This window comes from Oncorhynchus mykiss, chromosome 4 (genome assembly GCF_013265735.2).
Source record: "Oncorhynchus mykiss isolate Arlee chromosome 4, USDA_OmykA_1.1, whole genome shotgun sequence".
Taxonomy (NCBI): domain Eukaryota; kingdom Metazoa; phylum Chordata; class Actinopteri; order Salmoniformes; family Salmonidae; genus Oncorhynchus; species Oncorhynchus mykiss.
The window spans coordinates 4,117,455-4,135,310 of NC_048568.1; the positions used below are offsets into that span (position 1 = coordinate 4,117,455).

General features: G+C 39.7%; 1 protein-coding gene and 1 long non-coding RNA gene across 3 annotated transcripts; both read right to left on the reverse strand.

The window, feature by feature from the left end:
- Positions 1-4,235: 4,235 nt before the first annotated feature.
- On the reverse strand, positions 4,236-10,013 carry LOC110521945 (zinc finger protein 239-like). 2 transcript variants are annotated; one of them, XM_036975493.1, is made up of 6 exons: positions 9,674-10,013; positions 8,765-8,801; positions 8,513-8,653; positions 8,301-8,426; positions 6,643-8,202; positions 4,236-5,711 (listed from the first exon to the last, which is right to left on the reverse strand). In XM_036975493.1, the coding sequence occupies exons 5-6, from the start codon at positions 6,923-6,925 to the stop codon at positions 4,897-4,899; spliced, it is 1,098 nt and encodes a 365-aa protein (XP_036831388.1). In that variant the 5' UTR covers positions 6,926-8,202; positions 8,301-8,426; positions 8,513-8,653; positions 8,765-8,801; positions 9,674-10,013; the 3' UTR covers positions 4,236-4,896. The 2 variants fall into 2 exon arrangements, with proteins under 2 accessions (XP_036831388.1, XP_036831389.1); XM_036975494.1 differs by lacking the exon at positions 8,301-8,426.
- A 1,773-nt stretch (positions 10,014-11,786) lies between these two features.
- On the reverse strand, positions 11,787-17,809 carry LOC110521944. The gene is made up of 2 exons (XR_002473241.2): positions 17,442-17,809; positions 11,787-14,247 (listed from the first exon to the last, which is right to left on the reverse strand). It is a non-coding gene; the product is annotated as an uncharacterized LOC110521944 (long non-coding RNA).
- Between the last annotated feature and the right edge of the window lie 47 nt (positions 17,810-17,856).

Below are 17,856 nucleotides of genomic sequence, written 5' to 3' on the forward strand. Positions count from 1 at the left end.
CAGCTCGGGGATTCAATCTTGCAACCTTACGGTTAACTAGTCCAACGCACTAACCACCTGCCTTACATTGCACTCCACGATAAGCCTGCCTGTTATGCGAGTGCAGTAAGAAGCCAAGGTAAGTTGCTAGCTAGCATTAAACTTATCTTATGAAAAACAATCAATCAATCAATCATAATCACTAGTTAACTACACATGGTTGATGATATTACTAGTTTATTTAGCGTGTCCTGCGTTGCATATAATCGATGCGGTGCGCATTCGCGAAAAAGGACTGTCGTTGCTCCAACGTGTACCGAACCATAAACATCAATACCTTTCTTAAAATCATTACACAAGTACAGTGGGGCAAAAAAGTATTTAGTCAGCCACCAATTGTGCAAGTTCTCCCATTTAAAAAGATGAGAGAGGCCTGTAATTTTCATCATAGGTACACTTCAACTATGACAGACAAAATGAGAAAAAAAATCCAGAAAATCTCATTGTAGGAGTTTTAATGAATTTATTTGCAAATTATGGTGGAAAATAAGTATTTGGTCACCTACAAACAAGCAAGATTTCTGGCTCTCACAGACCTGTAACTTCTTCTTTAAGAGGCTCCTCTGTCCTCCACTCGTTACCTGTATTAATGGCACCTGTTTGAACTTGTTATCAGTATAAAAGATATGACTAAATACTTTTTTGCCCCACTGTATACATTTTTAAACCTGCATATTTAGTTAATATTGCCTGCTAACATGAATTTCTTTAAACTTGGGAAATTGTGTCACTTCTCTTGCAGAGTCAGGGTATATGCAGCAGTTTGGGCCGCCTGGCTCGTTGCGAACTGTGTGAAGACTATTTCTTCCTAACAAAGACAGCCAACTTTGCCAAACGGGGGATGATTTAACAAAAGCGCATTTGCGAAAAAAGCACAATCGTTGCACGACTGTACCTAACCATAAACATCAATGCCGTTCTTAAAATCAATATTTTTAAACCTGCATATTTAGCTAAAATAAATCCAGGTTAGCAGGCAATATTAACCAGGTGAAATTGTGTCACATCTCTTGCGTTCATAGCACGCAGAGTCAGGGTATATGTAGCAGTTTGGGCCGCCTGGCTCGTTACGAACTAATTTGCCAGAATTTTACATAATTATGACATAACATTGAAGGTTGTGCAATGTAACAGGAATATTTAGACTTAGGGATGCCACCCGTTCGATAAAATACAGAACGGTTCCGTTTTTTACTGAAAGAATAAACATTTTGTTTTCGAGATGATAGTTTCTGGATTCGACCATTTTAATGACCTAAGGCTCGCATTTCTGTGTGTTATTATGCTATAATTAAGTCTATGATTTGATAGAGCAGTCTGACTGAGCGATGGTAGGCAGCAGCAGGCTCGTAAGCAATCATTCAAACAGCACTTTCGTGCATTTTGCCAGCAGCTCTACGCAATGCTCCAAGCATTGCGCTGTTTATGACTTCAAGCCTATCAACTCCCGAGATTAGGCTGGTGTAACCGATGTGAAATGGCTAGCTAGTTAGCGTGGTGCGCGCTAATAGCGTTTCAAACGTCACTCGCTCTGATACTTGGAGTAGTTGTTCCCCTTGCTCTGCATGGGTAACACTGCTTCGAGGGTGGCTGTTGTTGATGTGTTCCTGGTTCGAGTCCAGGTAGGAGCGAGGAGAGGGACGTAAGAACATCCAATAGTCAAAGGTATATGAAATACAAATCGTATAGAGAGAAATAGTCCTATAATTCCTATAATAACTACAACCTAAAACTTCTTACCTGGGAATATTGAAGACTCATGTTAAAAGTAACCACCAGCTTTCATATGTTCTCATGTTCTGAGCAAGGAACTTAAACGTTAGCTTTCTTACATGGCACATATTGCACTTTTACTTTCTTCTCCAACACTTTGTTTTTGCATTATTTAAACCAAATTTTATTTGAGGCTAAATTGATTTTATTGATGTATTATATTAAGTTAAAATAAGTGTTCATTCAGTATTGTAATGACCTGACTAGATCATAAAGGAACCATTGTCCAGACAGAGGATTGAGTTTATGAATTGCCGGTTTATTAAACCAACTTTACACAGGCTACTGTTTGGCCGTAGCCCACGCCAAATAAATGAAAGATAACCCACAAGCTAATCGTGACCTTCTCTTGTGAAGCCCAGACGTAAGAGAGAGAACAAAGGCTAAACCTGGTCTTAACTTCCAATGCTCCATCCCCCTGCCCAACCCCCCTCCACGCCACTCCACCAACCACCTAGATGCCGGGCATCAGAACATTCCAGGCATTCCCGTGATTGGCAGATAGCAGGTTTATTGGCATGTCGGACCCCGCGAACACTGGGTACTGGTAAGTACAACACAACCACCTACTAGCCTAACACATAACACACAGCTGTCTGTGCGGGTCGCTACAGTATTGCTGTAATTGTCATTATTACAAATATATATATATTTTTTTTCATCGGCTGATTAATTGGTATCGGCATTGAAAAATCATAATTGGTCGACCTCTACTCCCCATTGAATACAGGCGGTTGACGAAAACAACCCTCATAAAAAAAAATTAAAACATGATTACAATAATAAGAAGTATCCACCAATCCAAAGAAAGGATAGGCGGAAGCTAGACAACCCGCAGTGCCGCTTTATGGACAACGACTGCCCTTGTCAGGGCGGAGAGACTTCTTGTCAGTATATCCATAATCTTTGGTGTAGCCAACCCAACTCTCGCAAGGCACTATTGGGGGGCACGGTGTGTAGTAAATCATCACTACACGAAAATCATTACATGCCGTGCCCCCCAGTCTGCGGTCAGCAGATAGACCATTCTCAAATACACATTTTGAGTCACTTTTTGGAAACGGAACGGAGAAAACAAGGGGTAGCTTGTTCTCTACGTCGTCTGATTCTAGACATATGAGTCATCGTCCTTGTGCACCATTGTTCCTGTACCCAATCTTTTTTTATTTAACCTTTATTTAACTAGGGAAGTCAGTTAAGAACAAATTCTTATTTACAATGACGGCATACCCCGGCCAAAACCGGACAATGCTGTGCTTATTGTGCGCCGCCCTATGGGACTCCCAATCACGACCAGATGTGATTCAGCCTGGATTCAAACCAGGGACTGTAGTAACAAATCTCGCACTGAGATGCAGTGCCTTAAACTGTTGCGCCACTCTAGAGCCCGGAAAGCAAAGGTAACTGAACTAAATCACTATCGCCCTATAGCACTCACTTCCGTCATCATGAAGTGCTTTGAGAGACTAGTCAAGGATCATATCATGTATGTAATGTCTACCTTACCCGATACCCTAGACCCACTTCAATTTGCTTACCGCCTCAATAGATCCATAGACGATAGAATCACTATCGCACTGCCCTATCCCATCTGGACAAGAGGAATACCTATGTAAGAATGCTGTTCATTGACTACAGCTCAGCATTCAACACCATAGTACCCTTCGAGCTCTTCATTAAGCTTGAGACCCTGGGTCTGAACTTGGGACTTCCTGACGGGCCACCCCAGGTGGTGAAGGTAGGAAAAAACACCTCCACGTCGCTGATACCCACAAGGATGGGTGCTGAGCCCCCTCCTGTACTTCCTGTTCACCCATGACTGCATGGCCATGCACGCCTCAATAATCAAGTTTGCAGATGACACAACAGTAGTAGGCCTGATTACCAGCAATGATGAGACAACCCACAGGGCGGAGGTGAGGGCCCTGGGAGTGTGGTGCCAGGAAAATAACCTCTCGCCCAACGTCAAAAAAACAAAGGAGATGATTGTGGACTTCAGGAAACAGCAGAGGGAGCACCCCCTATCTACATTGATGGGACGCAATGGAGAAGGTTGAAAGTTTAAAGTTCCTTGTCGTACACATCACGGACAAACTGAAATGGTCCACCCACACAGAAACGTGGTGAAGAAGGTGCAACAGCGACTCTTCAACCTCAGGAGGCTGAAGAAATTTGGCTTGGCACCTAAAACCCTCACAAACTTTTACAGATGCACAATTGAGAGCATCCTGTCAGGCTGTATCACCGCCTGGTACGGCAACTGATACAGCCTGCAACTACCCCAGTGATGCGTTCTGCCCAATGCATCACCGGGGGCAAACTACCTGCCCTCCAGGACATCTACAGCACCCGATTTCACAGGAAGGCCAAAAAGATAATCAAGGACAACAACCACCCGAGCCATTGCCTGTTCACCCCGTTATCATCCAGAAGGTGTGGTCAGAACAGGTGCATCAAAGCTGGGACAGAGAGACTGAAAAACAGCTTCTATCTCAAGGCCATCAGACTGTTAAATACTGTTAAATAGCCATCACTAGCACATTAGAGGCTACTGCCTATACACATAGACTTGGAAACACTGGCCACTTTAATAATGTTTACATATTTTGCATTACTTATCTCATATGTATATACTGTATTCTATCCTATTCTACTGTGTGTTAGTCTATGCATTACTCATCTCATATGTATATATACTGTATTCTATCCTATTCTACTGTATCTTAGTCTATGCATTACTCATCTCATATGTATATACTGTATTCTATTCTACTGTATCAGTCTATGTCGCTCTGACATCACTCGTCCAAATATTTATATATTCTTAATTCCCTTCCTTTAGATTGTGTGTATTGTTAGATATTACTTGTTAGATATTACTGGACTGTTGGAGCTAGAAACACAAGCGTTTCGCTACACCGCAATAACATCTGCTAAACAAGTGTGTGTGCCAAATAGAATGTGATTTGATGTATAGAGGTTTGGTGTTGGAGATCATTCCACACTCTGTGTTCTACTACCCAGGTCTGGTGTTGGAGATCATTCCAAACTCTGTGTTCAACTACCCAGGTCTGGTGGTGGATATCATTCCACACTCTGTGGATCTCCTGCATGTATTTTCTGATGTTTAATCAGACCACTTGAATGAGAGTATCTCTTGTCACATTGATCACAGCTATAAGGTTTATCTCCTGTGTGTGTTCTCTGGTGTGATTTCAGGCTGTTTGACTGAGTAAAACTCTTCTCACACTGACTACAGCTATAAGGTTTCTCTCCTGTGTGTACTCGCTGGTGTACTACCAGCTGGCTTGATGTAGTAAAACTATCTGCACATACATCACAGCTATAAGGCTTCTCTCCTGTGTGTGTTCTCTGGTGTCCTTTAAGGTGTTCTATCTGAGAAAAGCTTTTCCCACATTGATCACAACTATAAGGTTTCTCTCCTGTGTGTGTTCTCTGGTGCTCTTTAAGGTGTTCTCTCCGAGAAAAGTTTTTCCCACATTGCTCACAGCTATATGGCTGCTCTCCTGTGTGTGTTCTCTGGTGTGAAACCAGGTTGGTTGACTGAGTAAAACCCTTGCCACACTGATCACAGCCATAAGGCTTCTCTCCTGTGTGTGTTCTCTGGTGTGATACCAGGTGGCTTGACTGAGTAAAACTCTTGCCACACTGATCACAGCTATAAGGCTTCTCTCCTGTGTGAATTCTCTGGTGTTTTTTAAGTTCTGATGAAGATTTGAAACGTTTCCCACAGTCAGAGCAGCAGTGAGGTTTCTTTCCTGTGGGTCTCTGATGGTGTTTCTTGAGGTGTCCTGATGTGGAGAGACTCTTCTCTGCCTCGTCAGCATCATGATGTTGTTGAGGCTCCCCAGAGGATCCACGATAGTCCCGTCTCTCTCCTGCGTGAACGTCAAAGTCAGACAGTTAATATAGTGAATGTTTAAATGTTTTTACAAACTTTGACAAATGTCTTCTAAGTCTTGTTTTAGTTTGATTTTGGTCCACTAGCCAGTGTGGTAGGCAGATGAAAGAATATACCAGCCACTGTAGCAGGCAGATGAAAGAATATACCAGCCACTGTAGCAGGCAAATTCAAGAAAATACACTCCACTGTGATTTTTTACCAGCCTCAATATTTTTTTGCCATGAATGATTACACCAAAAATTACAACAAGAAAATGAATGAGCAGCTTGGAAATGTTGGTAAAACAAGAAATTGAAGTAAGAAGTAATGTGGCCCGAGTCTTTTAACCAATGTGTTAAAATAAATCATTTAGATGCAATAGTAATGATGAACAGTGAACATCAAGAATCAACAAAGTGCCTCCATAACACATAACATAACACACTGTCCTGACAGATAAAATGCTACCTTATTATTATAGTTCAAATCAAATCAAAGTTTATTTGTCACGTGCGCCGAATACAACAGGTGAAGGTAGACCTTACAGTGAAATGCTTACTTACAGGCTCTAACGAATAGTGCGGAGGAAAAAAAGTATGTGTGTGTTTGTAGGTAAGTAAAGAAATAAAACAACTAATCCATAGATTAGGGCCTAATTAATTCATATCAATTGACTTCTATGAACTGTAACTCAGTAATATCTTTTAAATTATTGCATGTTGCGTTTATATTTTTGTTCAGTATAGTTAGAAACTGGGCAATTCCACGGTAACGGAATTACACCAGAATCTCATGTTTCACTTTAAAATGTATAAAAACAAAAACCATAGCTGCTTTAAAACCACGTTTGTGTACATCAGTTCAACCACTATAACGGAGTTTGTGCCCCGTTATTAAACATTAGTATTTACTGGTGTTAATCTGACCTTCTGTCTCCTCCTCCTCCTTCACTTCAAAAACTACATCCTCCTCTTTCTCCCCTTCTTTTACTGTAACATCCTCCTCCTCTTTCACTCTGAACACGTCTTCCTCTTCTTTCACTGTAACTTCTTTCTCTTCTTCTTTCACGGTAACAGCCTCACCCTCTACTTCTTGTTTTACTGTGACATCCTCCTCTTTCACGAAAACGTTCAGCCCCAGAGCTTCTTTCTCAGTCCAGCAGACTCCATGTTCTTTAGCAGGAGGGGAGAAGTTTAGTGAGCAACTCATGGTAGGGGATAATAGCTAGCTAGCATTAGCGTAGTGCTAGGCTAATTTATCAAGCCAACTAAATTAGCTGACTAACAACTACTTAAATATGAAATGAAAAGTAGATACAATATAATACTGGTAATTACACAGTGGCTATACACCGACACAGTCCAAATAACTTCAATGTTTCGGCTGTTTTGCCTAGCAAGGTACCAAGGTGTCTGACTAGCTGTTGTTGTTGAAGAAGCGTTCCGTCCACTAGATTATACGTCCCAGTGGCAGAATCACCTGAAAGACGCACGTCGCCATCTGCTGACTGGAGTTGGTATCACAGTTGAGAAAAAAGCGACTGCCCCTAAAAACCAACGACTCCCTTTGAAAACGGGCGATGTGGCATCAGAAACATTTATTATAGTGTAAAAATGTACTATTTCGCCCCAAAATAGTCATCCCATATTGGGCTGTGTATAACTATGTAAATGTCTCTCGGACAAGGTGACTTTTATCAATATACACTGTAAAAAGTAAAGGTTACTGGAGTATCCTTTAGGGGTTATTCAAATTAAAACTGTGGGGGAGCCACTAAAAGTAATTTGAATAACCTTTTGTGTGAACCCCTATAAGTTCCTCGAATAAGCTTATGGGGTTCATTTTTTTAAACCCCCCTGTCCACCCTTCCCCATTATGAAAAAAATATTTTAATAATAATAACAATATTGATTTAAATAATTAATTGTTAATTTAGTGGCACCACAAATCTGAATGAATATTTACAAAACAATTGACCAAACAAAACACCTTACAAAATTGCAACATTTCTGCAGACATCAGACCATAATAAATACTACATTTACTTTGTATAGTGCTTTTCATGACATTTACAACAAATTAAAAAATAATGATGTACAATAAAAACAACATACATTAAAAATGAATCATAGGTAAACTAACAATATTGTAGACTTGATGCTAAATACAGATTTTTCAGCTTTAGTGTGTATATCCTATCCACTTAGTTATGTTAGGAAGTTTGCCATCATTATGACCGGCCCTGGTAACTTCACCCCAACTTCTCTTATCCCCAGAACACCGTAACTTAAAACAACAAGTGTTTTTCTGACATTTTGGGGAAATTGAAGGGAAAATAAATAATACAGCCCTAGCAAAGCCCCAAGTCCCATGAGGATGTCCTCGAGGGCGTGGATGTTCCACCCATCAAAGGTCAGCGGGATTTCACTCTCATGATGAAATGGATTTCCGCCGATGTGTAGTAAAGCAGTGAAGAGCGGTGAAATCTGTGTCAACAAAAGTAAGAAAAGATGAATGCAGATTATATACAATTAACAAAGAACAGAACAAATGTTCAGCTGTAGTTTTATATAAGCATGCACACCTATGTTTATGAAGAAACAGATGATACATTGTCATAAAGTCCACATTGATACATTGACATAAAGTCCACTCGGGTCCTCATTGAAGAGGTAGGGCAAGAGCAGAATCGCTGCTGTGGTCTCCAGTCCTAGTAAAGTAAAGCAATGATCTTACTACACTTGCTAATTTTATTACAAAATACATTAGAAAAAGGGAAGGAATAAGAGCAAGTACCTCTTCTGTATTGTCCTTCAGGGACTGTCAAAATAGCAGGATGATGTCCTCACCCCTGCCTCACCTCTCTACCTCTGATAGTCCTTGAATTCTCTTTTTGTCTATATCCATTCCATGGACTTGATTCATTTCTGAGAACATCTGAAAAGATAATTTGCACACATTTGTATGCTAATAGAGTTCAGTTTGTATTGACTGCTATGTAGGTTAAATTGACACTTCAAATGCAGCTGTCCTACAACATATCTGTACCTTCTTGATCCCAATTGCATTGTGTCCATGTTCTGTCCTATAAGAATTTCAAAGGAAGAGAAAATGTGTCAAAGAATTACAAGCATTAAAATAATATATATATATTAAGTAAATATTGAAAGATAAATGGCATCGACATACAATTGAATGCAAAATAGAAGAACATATTGGAGAAAGCACTAGCCAATACAGTACTGCCACACAGGCCTAATATCACATTTCAAGATATCTTTGTACATAAATTGTTCAATATTTTATCAGGCTGACATGAAAGATTATACGCAACATTTTGCTGCGTGGCAATACTGTGTTTGGATTATGAAGGTAATTTATACAAAAGAGGAAGTCTATGCACTATTAATACCATTATGCATTTGAATCCCATCTACAGCTACCATCTAAACTGTTAATTTCCCTCCACAAGGGGGTGTACATGTAACGTTTCCAAAATGGGATAGTATTGTACATGTAACGTTTCCAAAATGGGATAGTATTGTACATGTAACGTAATGCCCCCTTGTAAGTTAATAGTATTGCATGCTGTAGCAGGCTATATAAAGAGGAAGACCTCCATTGACGATTCAGTTCGTTGTAACATCTCGTCTGGACAGGTCACCGTACTTTGTTAGTTAACACACCTAACCTTACCAAGCTTAACGAAGCTAACGTTAGCTAGTTCATTATCACAAAAGTGAGAACTGCTCTAGATTGGAAACATACGTTAATGAGTGTAAAGTCATGTCGGCTTTATGGAAACGATATACAATATATGGGAAATAATATAGTTCAGGAAATAATCCAAACCTAGTTCTGCCTAGTTAGGACATAATGTTAGCTAGCTATTATTATATAATATTATATCAATTATTTTATAATTTATTTCGATACATATTCTGAGCCAAACATTACCTTTTTAATTGTTGTCGCATCCAAACTTGCCACCAGCGTTTTCAGTTGTAATTGCGAAGTTTCCGGAAGAAGTCCAGCAACAACGGAGGTTCCTCGATGAACCCACCTTCTAACAAGTCATTTGAAGAACCTTTTGGGGTTGTTTTTCATTGACAAGAACCCTACGGTTCTTAGGGGATCTGAGAACAACTCCAGTTGAACCCTTCATTTTTAGAGTGTAGTCGGCTCTATTTACTCTCAGATTCAAATATGCTGATTAGCATCAACGATCAAGTCAGCTGCTGCTGCTCCAATACTGTATGAGGTGAGACGGTGAACTAACGTTGAACTGGGCAGTCAGTCATTCATTCTGTATTATGAGTCTGGTCTAACATTGTTACTGCGCATTGTGGTGGAAATTCTAACCAATCAGGGGAGACTTTGTCATTTCTTCAAACAATCAACCTTTATTTGATAATAATTGCAATAATGTAGCTGGTCAGCCCTACACTCTGGGGTGGAAGGCCGAGAGCTCGATGACACAAGGAGTTCAGAAGCCGTATATCGTCAAATTATCTTGTGCATATAGAAAACACATGATCTTGGAATGTGTACGTGTGTGGAGAACGAGACACAAACTAACTGTGAATTGGTCGTCTCGTTCTGTAGCAACAGCTAGTTATTCTAGTCATCTAGTGAGGTGTCAAAACAAAAGGAAATCACCCTAGACACAGTTCCTCTGAAGTCGATCAATGATTCCCTGAATTGGGCCAAGCAAGCGCCTTTGGCCTGTCTGCCCAGAGGGTGTGTGGTTGCACACCCACACAAACTTCTCAACCTTAAAAGAGATCCTTCAACACATTAGAAGTCATAAACTTAAAGAGGTTGACATAGATTTTTCCCTCACAACATTGGACAGAGATAAATAAGAACCAGACGGAACTGTGATGTAGTAGGGAGTTGTAGTTTCTCTAGAGATAAATCAGACCAGACTGAGCTGTGTGATGCAGTAGGGAGTTGTAGTTTCCAACAGGCCAATGCTCTAGTGCATAAATGTAATTAAGTACAATGACCATATTTCATTGCCTTGTCTGTGTTTCTGTTACACCTGCTATGTAAGAGAGACGGAAGAATGCACAATGGTCAATGCTATCTGGGATCCTTGGGACATCCCTATCCTAAACCCTACCTTAACCCTTTTAAATGTCAACTTCAATGGGCTAGTGATGTCCCAAAGATGTATCTCTACCTGAAAATACATGATCTAAGTGATGGATAGTTGGTATTCAGCAGTCATAAAGCCTAAATTACTTTAATGAACTACTAAAATAGTGATTAATTTGTCAGACAGCGTAAACAGCAGCTCTACACATTATTGACTGACTGATCCATTCATCTTTCCATCCCTTCTCAGCTTTCCTCTCCTCTGAAGACCCAGTGAGGGTGGAGCTCAGTCAGAGAGCTGTTGAGGGACTGGTTAGGAAGAACACTTCTACAGCCAGAGAGGTGAGAGGTCACACATGGTTTAGATGGTCAATATTTGTGTTCATCACATAATGTAAGCAAAAAGGAGAATGTTCCATCATCTGTTTATTTACATTAGTACAAATTATCCACTGATATTGGTGTAATTTCTCACCCCTTTTGGCTTTATGAAAGTTAATTTCCTCTCAGGCACACACATTTGTTCTTTGATATTATGAAGGTAATTTGTGTATAATGTACTTTTCCCCACCCATTCACCCCATCTATTTACACTGCTGATGCATATTTGGTGGCCTGACTGCATCCAGACTATGTCAAAGGCCCATCCTGGTAGATCTGAAACTAATGCAGCTTGGAGTGGTCGGATGACAGAAGTCACATTTAGGCCGTAGATGTGCCATATCCATTACTTTGAGTGTTTTATGACTAAATGTGTTTCTGTGTTGCAGGGGCAGTCAATAAATGGAACGGCAAGGCCACAGAACATGACATAATCAGAGCTGTGGGAGACCACCTCAAGCCCCTGGTAGAGCCGGGGGTGGTGTTTACCACTCCACCACGCCTTCAGCAGGCTTGAAATGTGGGATTGATACTGTTTTTCATACTAACATGGACCAAGAGTCTATTGATTGGTTAGTCATTGGGTTCATTTGACTTACAATATGTTCAAATCAAGCTTTATTTAAACAGCACATTTCAGACATGGATGCAACCCAATGGAAACAAGAAAAACAAAAGAAAAACCCACACCAAACTTAAAGACAGGAAGCAACCGCGCTATACGTGCTAAAGTCCAACCTCAAAATCTAAATGGAAAAACCAAAGCCTGTAACTACCTTCCCTCTTAAGACAACAAATATATCCTATATTTTTGTTGGACAAGTTTGCTTACCACCAACTGAAAACAACTTCCATTTCACATTCTAATCAACTACAATGCTTCACTTTCACCAATATCAACATGGTGTCTACTGGCTGTCAACAATTAAAAACAAGATAAAAACACGCACTTCTAAATAATACAATCGTATCTTTTCTCCCTTTTCTTTCTATAGAATCCGAGAACTCTCGTCTTCCTTAAACTCACTAGCTTCAAGAACTCTCATCTACCTACAACTCACTAGCTTCTATTCCACTTGGAACGAGTTCAAACAAAACTCATCTCCAATACGGAAAAACGTGCAGTCAAAATAAATTGTGATCAAATGTACAACCCTTTTATTATGTGTTGGCAATAATGAACTTAATGGTGAGGCATGGAATAATAAAAATGTATATTTTGTCAGCCAGAATATTTGAAATATGAGGTGATTTGAGTCATGCTTCTTCAGTTGTGGAATAAAGACAATTAGCACTTGAATGTTGTCAAGAAATACTGGAGTGACGTAAGATTGGTAATGAAATTGATTATAGAGCAATTTATTATACTGCTTCCATGTGTATTCATTTATTTTAACCTTCATTTAACAAGCTGACAAGGTAAAAATCTGTCGTTCTGCACCTGAACAAAGCAGTTAACCCGCTGTTCCCTGGTAGGCCGTCATTGTAAATAAGTCAGTTAAGACCTAATTATGTCTCACAATGACGGCCCAACGCTCTAACAACTAGAAGAAATTACTGAAATCACTGCAAAAACTACCCGAAAATACATATTTTCAACTTTTACTTTCAACCGAACGTATATTGGACGTCGGGAATAGTCTTCCTTTCAACGTCTTTTCAATTACATTTTGCTAGGTGGGAGAGCCCGATGTCAAAACACAGTTTTAACATGTCCAAATCAATAACCAATATGCAGAAACAGTTTGGGATAAATTGAAAACCTAAGCATAAAATGGGCTATAACCACAAACATCTGCAACAATAATCATATTACTTGTATTCATTTAAACAAGTTCCTTATAAACTGCACAAGCATCAGAAAAGCTGTTGTTTTGACAAGTAGCAATAAATCACTGATATCGATTAGGTTGTACGTGCTGTTGAAACTAACACAACTAAAAAAAAACATGGAAATGGGAGATGTATTTTACCTCACTGATTAGAGGATAACGTGCAGAAGACAGTCAGCTACATTTTGGAGTGATGCATTTAAACAAAGGAACGCAACACTTACGTCATTACTCATCGATATCACGTTGAAATCAATTGTGCGAGAGGAGGCAGATGAGGTTGCACGTCCTGTTAAAACTAACAGCTCAAAAACCACACGGAATCTGGGAATAATGTAAACATCACTCGTTAGAGGACAACTTGTGGTAAACAGCTAGCTGCATTTTGATTCCAGTGGGTCACCAACGTGTTAAGTGTAACACAACAACTTTCAATTCAGAGCCTGGAATTTTCCCCTGAGGCTAATATCCATATCATGTTGAAATCAATTGATAAAGGGGCAAACGTTTAGGGTTCTACATTGTGACATTATTAAAATACTCCTAGTACATTGTTAAAACATTTTGCATTGTGACATTAATTCATTGATATCATGAAACAACTCCTTCGTGTATGTACTTTCTGATATTTGATCTGCTAGCTTTTATCCGATTATCTATGGTCACAGCAAAGAGGTTTCTCTTCTGTGTGTGTTCTCTGGTGTTGTACCAGGCTGTTTGAGTAAAACTCTTCCCACATCGATTAGCTATACGATTTCTATTCTGTGTGTGTTCTTTGGTGTACTGTCAGACACTTAGATTAAACAAAACTCTTCCCACATTGAGTACAGCTAAAACATTTCTCTCCTGTGTGTGTTCTCTGGTGTACAGTCAGATTGGAAGATGGAGTAAAACTCTTCCCACATTGAGTACAGCTATAAGATTTCTCTCCTGTGTGAATTAGCAGGTGTGTTTTCAATGAATATGATCTAGAGAAACTCATTCCACAATGAGAGCAGTGTTACGGTTTTTCTCCTGTGTGGATTCTCTGGTGGATTTTAAGTTCTGATTTAGATTTGCAGTTCTTCTCAAAGTCAGAGCAGCAATAAGGATTATTCAATGTGGGTCTCTGCTGGTGTTTCTTGGGGTGTCCTGATCTGGAGAAACTCTTCTCTGCCTCTTCAGCATCATGATGTTGTTGAGACTCCCCAGAAGACCCAAGATAGTCACATCTCTCTCCTGTGTGAACGACAAAGTCAGACGGTTAAAGTCCCACAACAGCAGAAATACACTGTTTATTTGAGGTAAAAGGTGATGCCCAGAGTGTACCCATGAAGTTGTACAACAATTGACGCCTGTTAAATTATTTGACAATTGTCAATTGAGCAACAATAGTAATATATTTTGTCTTGTTTTCACATTAGTAGTAACATCGATAACTACTAAAAGATCCTAACAATAACATAGACCTACTGTAGACCCATAACTTCACCTAACAATAACATAGACCTACTCTAGGACCCATAACTTAACCGAACAATAACATAGACCTAATAACATAAACACTAAAGGAGAGTCTCACTCTTGAATCAAAATAATTTGCAAACGATTTCGACAGAGGAGAGGGCGTACAAAAATCAATAAATTATCTCTTTCAAGAACAGTTTCGCAAAAACCAAGCATTCTTGAATTTTTACTACCCTCTATTCAAAGTGCTGTGAACAAATGAAGGGAATCATTCACAAACATTGGCACATAAGATACGATGACAGTATCGGTAATGCGTTTACAGACCCTCCCTTGGTCGTATTCTCACGGGGCAGAAATCTCAGAGATCAATTGGTAAACTCTCATATACCACCCCAAAATACTCCTGCACAATGTCTATTTGCGCCTCTCCCGGATGGCAACTACAAGTGTAATGGCTGCGCTGAATGCAATGGCACTTACAAATATAGATCCTCCAAAAACACCCCCAAACAGGGAAACAGATCCCAATCAAAGGTGTTATCACATGCACCACTAAGGCAGTTATTTATCTTAGAACGTTTTGGAAGCGAACTCCTTGATTTCGTCCCTAAATTATATAGGCATCGAACACATCACCCTCCCTAGGAGAGGGGGTGACCTCAACAATTTATTGTTAAAACGTGAGGTTGTCTGGATCTTTAATTTAAAGAGCCTTGCCTCCGTCGGTCTCAACATAGCCATTATTGTAATATTGCTATTCATTGTAAATGTTTGTAGGTCTATGTAGCCAAATTGTATGCTATCCATGTATGTTTTTACACGTTCTACTTATATCTGTAAATTAACCAATGATATCAGGCCACACTCGGACATGATTACAGACACCTGTGTGTGTCCTTTGACACAAACCTGTTACCCGCAGTGTTTGTCATTATACCCTGATGAAGACAGCTTGTCTGTGAAAACATTGGTATCAGGTTATTAAATTATTGCATCTGAGCTCCTAGAGTGTGAGGTTCTCCTTTTCTTTTTCAGACCACCGCGGTCTGACAACTTGGATGGAAAATTACTGAGGATAATAGCAGATTAGGCAGCTGGTTAGGCAGTTTTCATGTTAGCCAGAGCGTTGGTGACTCTAACTGTACTGCTGGAAAACACTTCTTTGCTCCTTTTTGCCTACGTTTATTGACACCTGGACATTTTCAACGGGTGTTGAGCTAGTAAATTCATTATTCTGCTCTCTGGTACTCAGACGAGTGCTCTGAAATCGGAGTAGTTAGCCAGAGCTAATTTCTGAAAGCACCCAAATGTCCATTGAGAACGCACAACGACTATACCATTTAGCTAAGAATGACGGGAATAATCAAGTCAATAAACGTTGGGTAGTTAGTTAGATAGAATATAGTTAATATACTGGCAGGTTTGATGTTTAAGTAGCCAACTAACGTTAGGTAGCTAGTTAACATACCGGTACATAATGCTGTAATAACATGATAATAAATAGTTAGCAAAAATAACGTGTAAGGTAACTTATTTTAAAAGTTATTACTTTATTACATTGCTCAACCTTTTTTTAACATTTGTCATAATTGGTTAAAGCGATGAATTGGTATAGGCACTCGAACCTCAACCGCAAATTTTCCGCCATTTTCTTGAAATCTGAAAACTAGTTGAAGCCACGCCCATTTATGGAAGAATTGCATTATGGGCCCTAAAATACGTCATATTGTGGCGAATTTAGTACGACATCCGGGAACTTATGGCACACGAACCACATCATACTATGACCAATAAGCATAATATATACTCAATTCCCGTCACAAATAGTACGGTTAGTATGAGTATTCTAACACTGCTAATGACTTATAAACAGCTCTAACAATTTTACCCCCACAGGAAATCTACACTGGCAGTTATAGAAAGACCCAATTATTACATACCCATTGCTTCTTTAAGAATATAACTTATACATGCTTCAAATGTTTGTAAAAAAGCACTGTATAGCCTCAAAACCTGGTTAAAATGATCATTTTGACCTTTTTTATTTATATTACCTTTATTTAACTAGGCAAGTCAGTTATGAACAAATTCTTATTTTCAATGACGGCCTAGGAACAGTGGGTTAACTGCCTGGGCAGAACGACATTGTACCTTGTCAGCTCAGGGATTTGAACTTGTAGTTACTAGTCCACCGCTCTAACCACTAGGCTACTCTGCCGCCCCTTATGGATGGCCAGCCCTTGTATTTATAGTGAAGTCAATCAAGGGGTAGCCCTGAGCTGGACTGAAACCTGGGTCCAGCAACTGTCAAGCCAACACCTTATAACTGTTACGCCAAGATGTCTGAACTTTTTAACGAGGTCGCTAGGTTTTGAGTTACAGTTGCTACAATAGCTTTCTCTATGAATTTGAGAGTTGTTACATTTCTCCAGTCCTCATTCCTCAACTGTTTACCAAACCAAGTCTCAGGGCTGACAATTTTTCGCTATTTAAATCCTAGGTTACCCCTATAAAATAGCCACACATCTATCAAAGCCGTCATTCCACCACTGTTTTGGTAATAAGATGATGATGGGGCTGGAGAAATGTAACTACTCTCAAATTCATAGAATTACCTACGGATGCAAGGACTGACCATCCATGATATCAACATCGTTTTAACCATGTTGAGTGTTCACAGTGTTTGTTTATCATTTAAATTGTTTCTAAACATTGGGGTAAAAAAGCCTATTTGGGGTTCTGTTGGGGTAAAGAGTTGAACTAAGCTCATGAGGCATGTGTTATATTCTTCAAGAATCAATGGCTATAAATAATTTTAAAAGTCTAAGCCCCCCCCCCCCCCCCCGCCTCTTTCTCTTCCTCTTCTTTAACAGTAACATCCTCCTCCTCTTTCATCCTGAACGCGTCTTCCTCTTTTTTAACTGAAACGTCTTTCTCTGCTTCTTTCACTATAACAGCCTCACCCTCTACTTGTTTTTGTATTGTGACAGCCACCTCTTCCTCTTTCACGACAACGTTCAGCCACATTCCCTCTTTCTCCGTCCAACAGACCTCATCTTCTTTAGCAGGAGGATAGTAACTTAGTGAGCTCATGGTAGGAGATGTTAGCTAGCTAGGCTAATGCTAACTTAACAAGCCCGCTAGCTGACTAATAACAACAACACCGTATATATTACATTAAAACGGATAACTAACTAGACGACAGAAGTAGGTTTAAAACACAGTGGCTAAAATACACTAAAGAGCTTAATTGGTTCGGCTATTTTGTCTAGTAAGCTACTGAGGTGGCTGACTAACTGTGCAGTTGTTGAAAGAAGCGTTCCGTCCACTAGATTAGACGTCACACTAACAGCATCGCCTTAAAGCCCCACACCAGAC

What these genes read in the sequence shown, in the direction of transcription:
- LOC110521945 (XM_036975494.1), bottom strand. Translation starts at nt 6,925, where the DNA reads ATGAGTTGCTCACTAAACTTCTCCCCTCCTGCTAAAGAACATGGAGTC. An exon ending in GGAGGAGGAGGAGACAGAAG is followed by an intron (nt 5,712 to 6,642) that starts GTCAGATTAACA and finishes ACGTTCACGCAG; the next exon opens with GAGAGAGACGGGACTATCGT.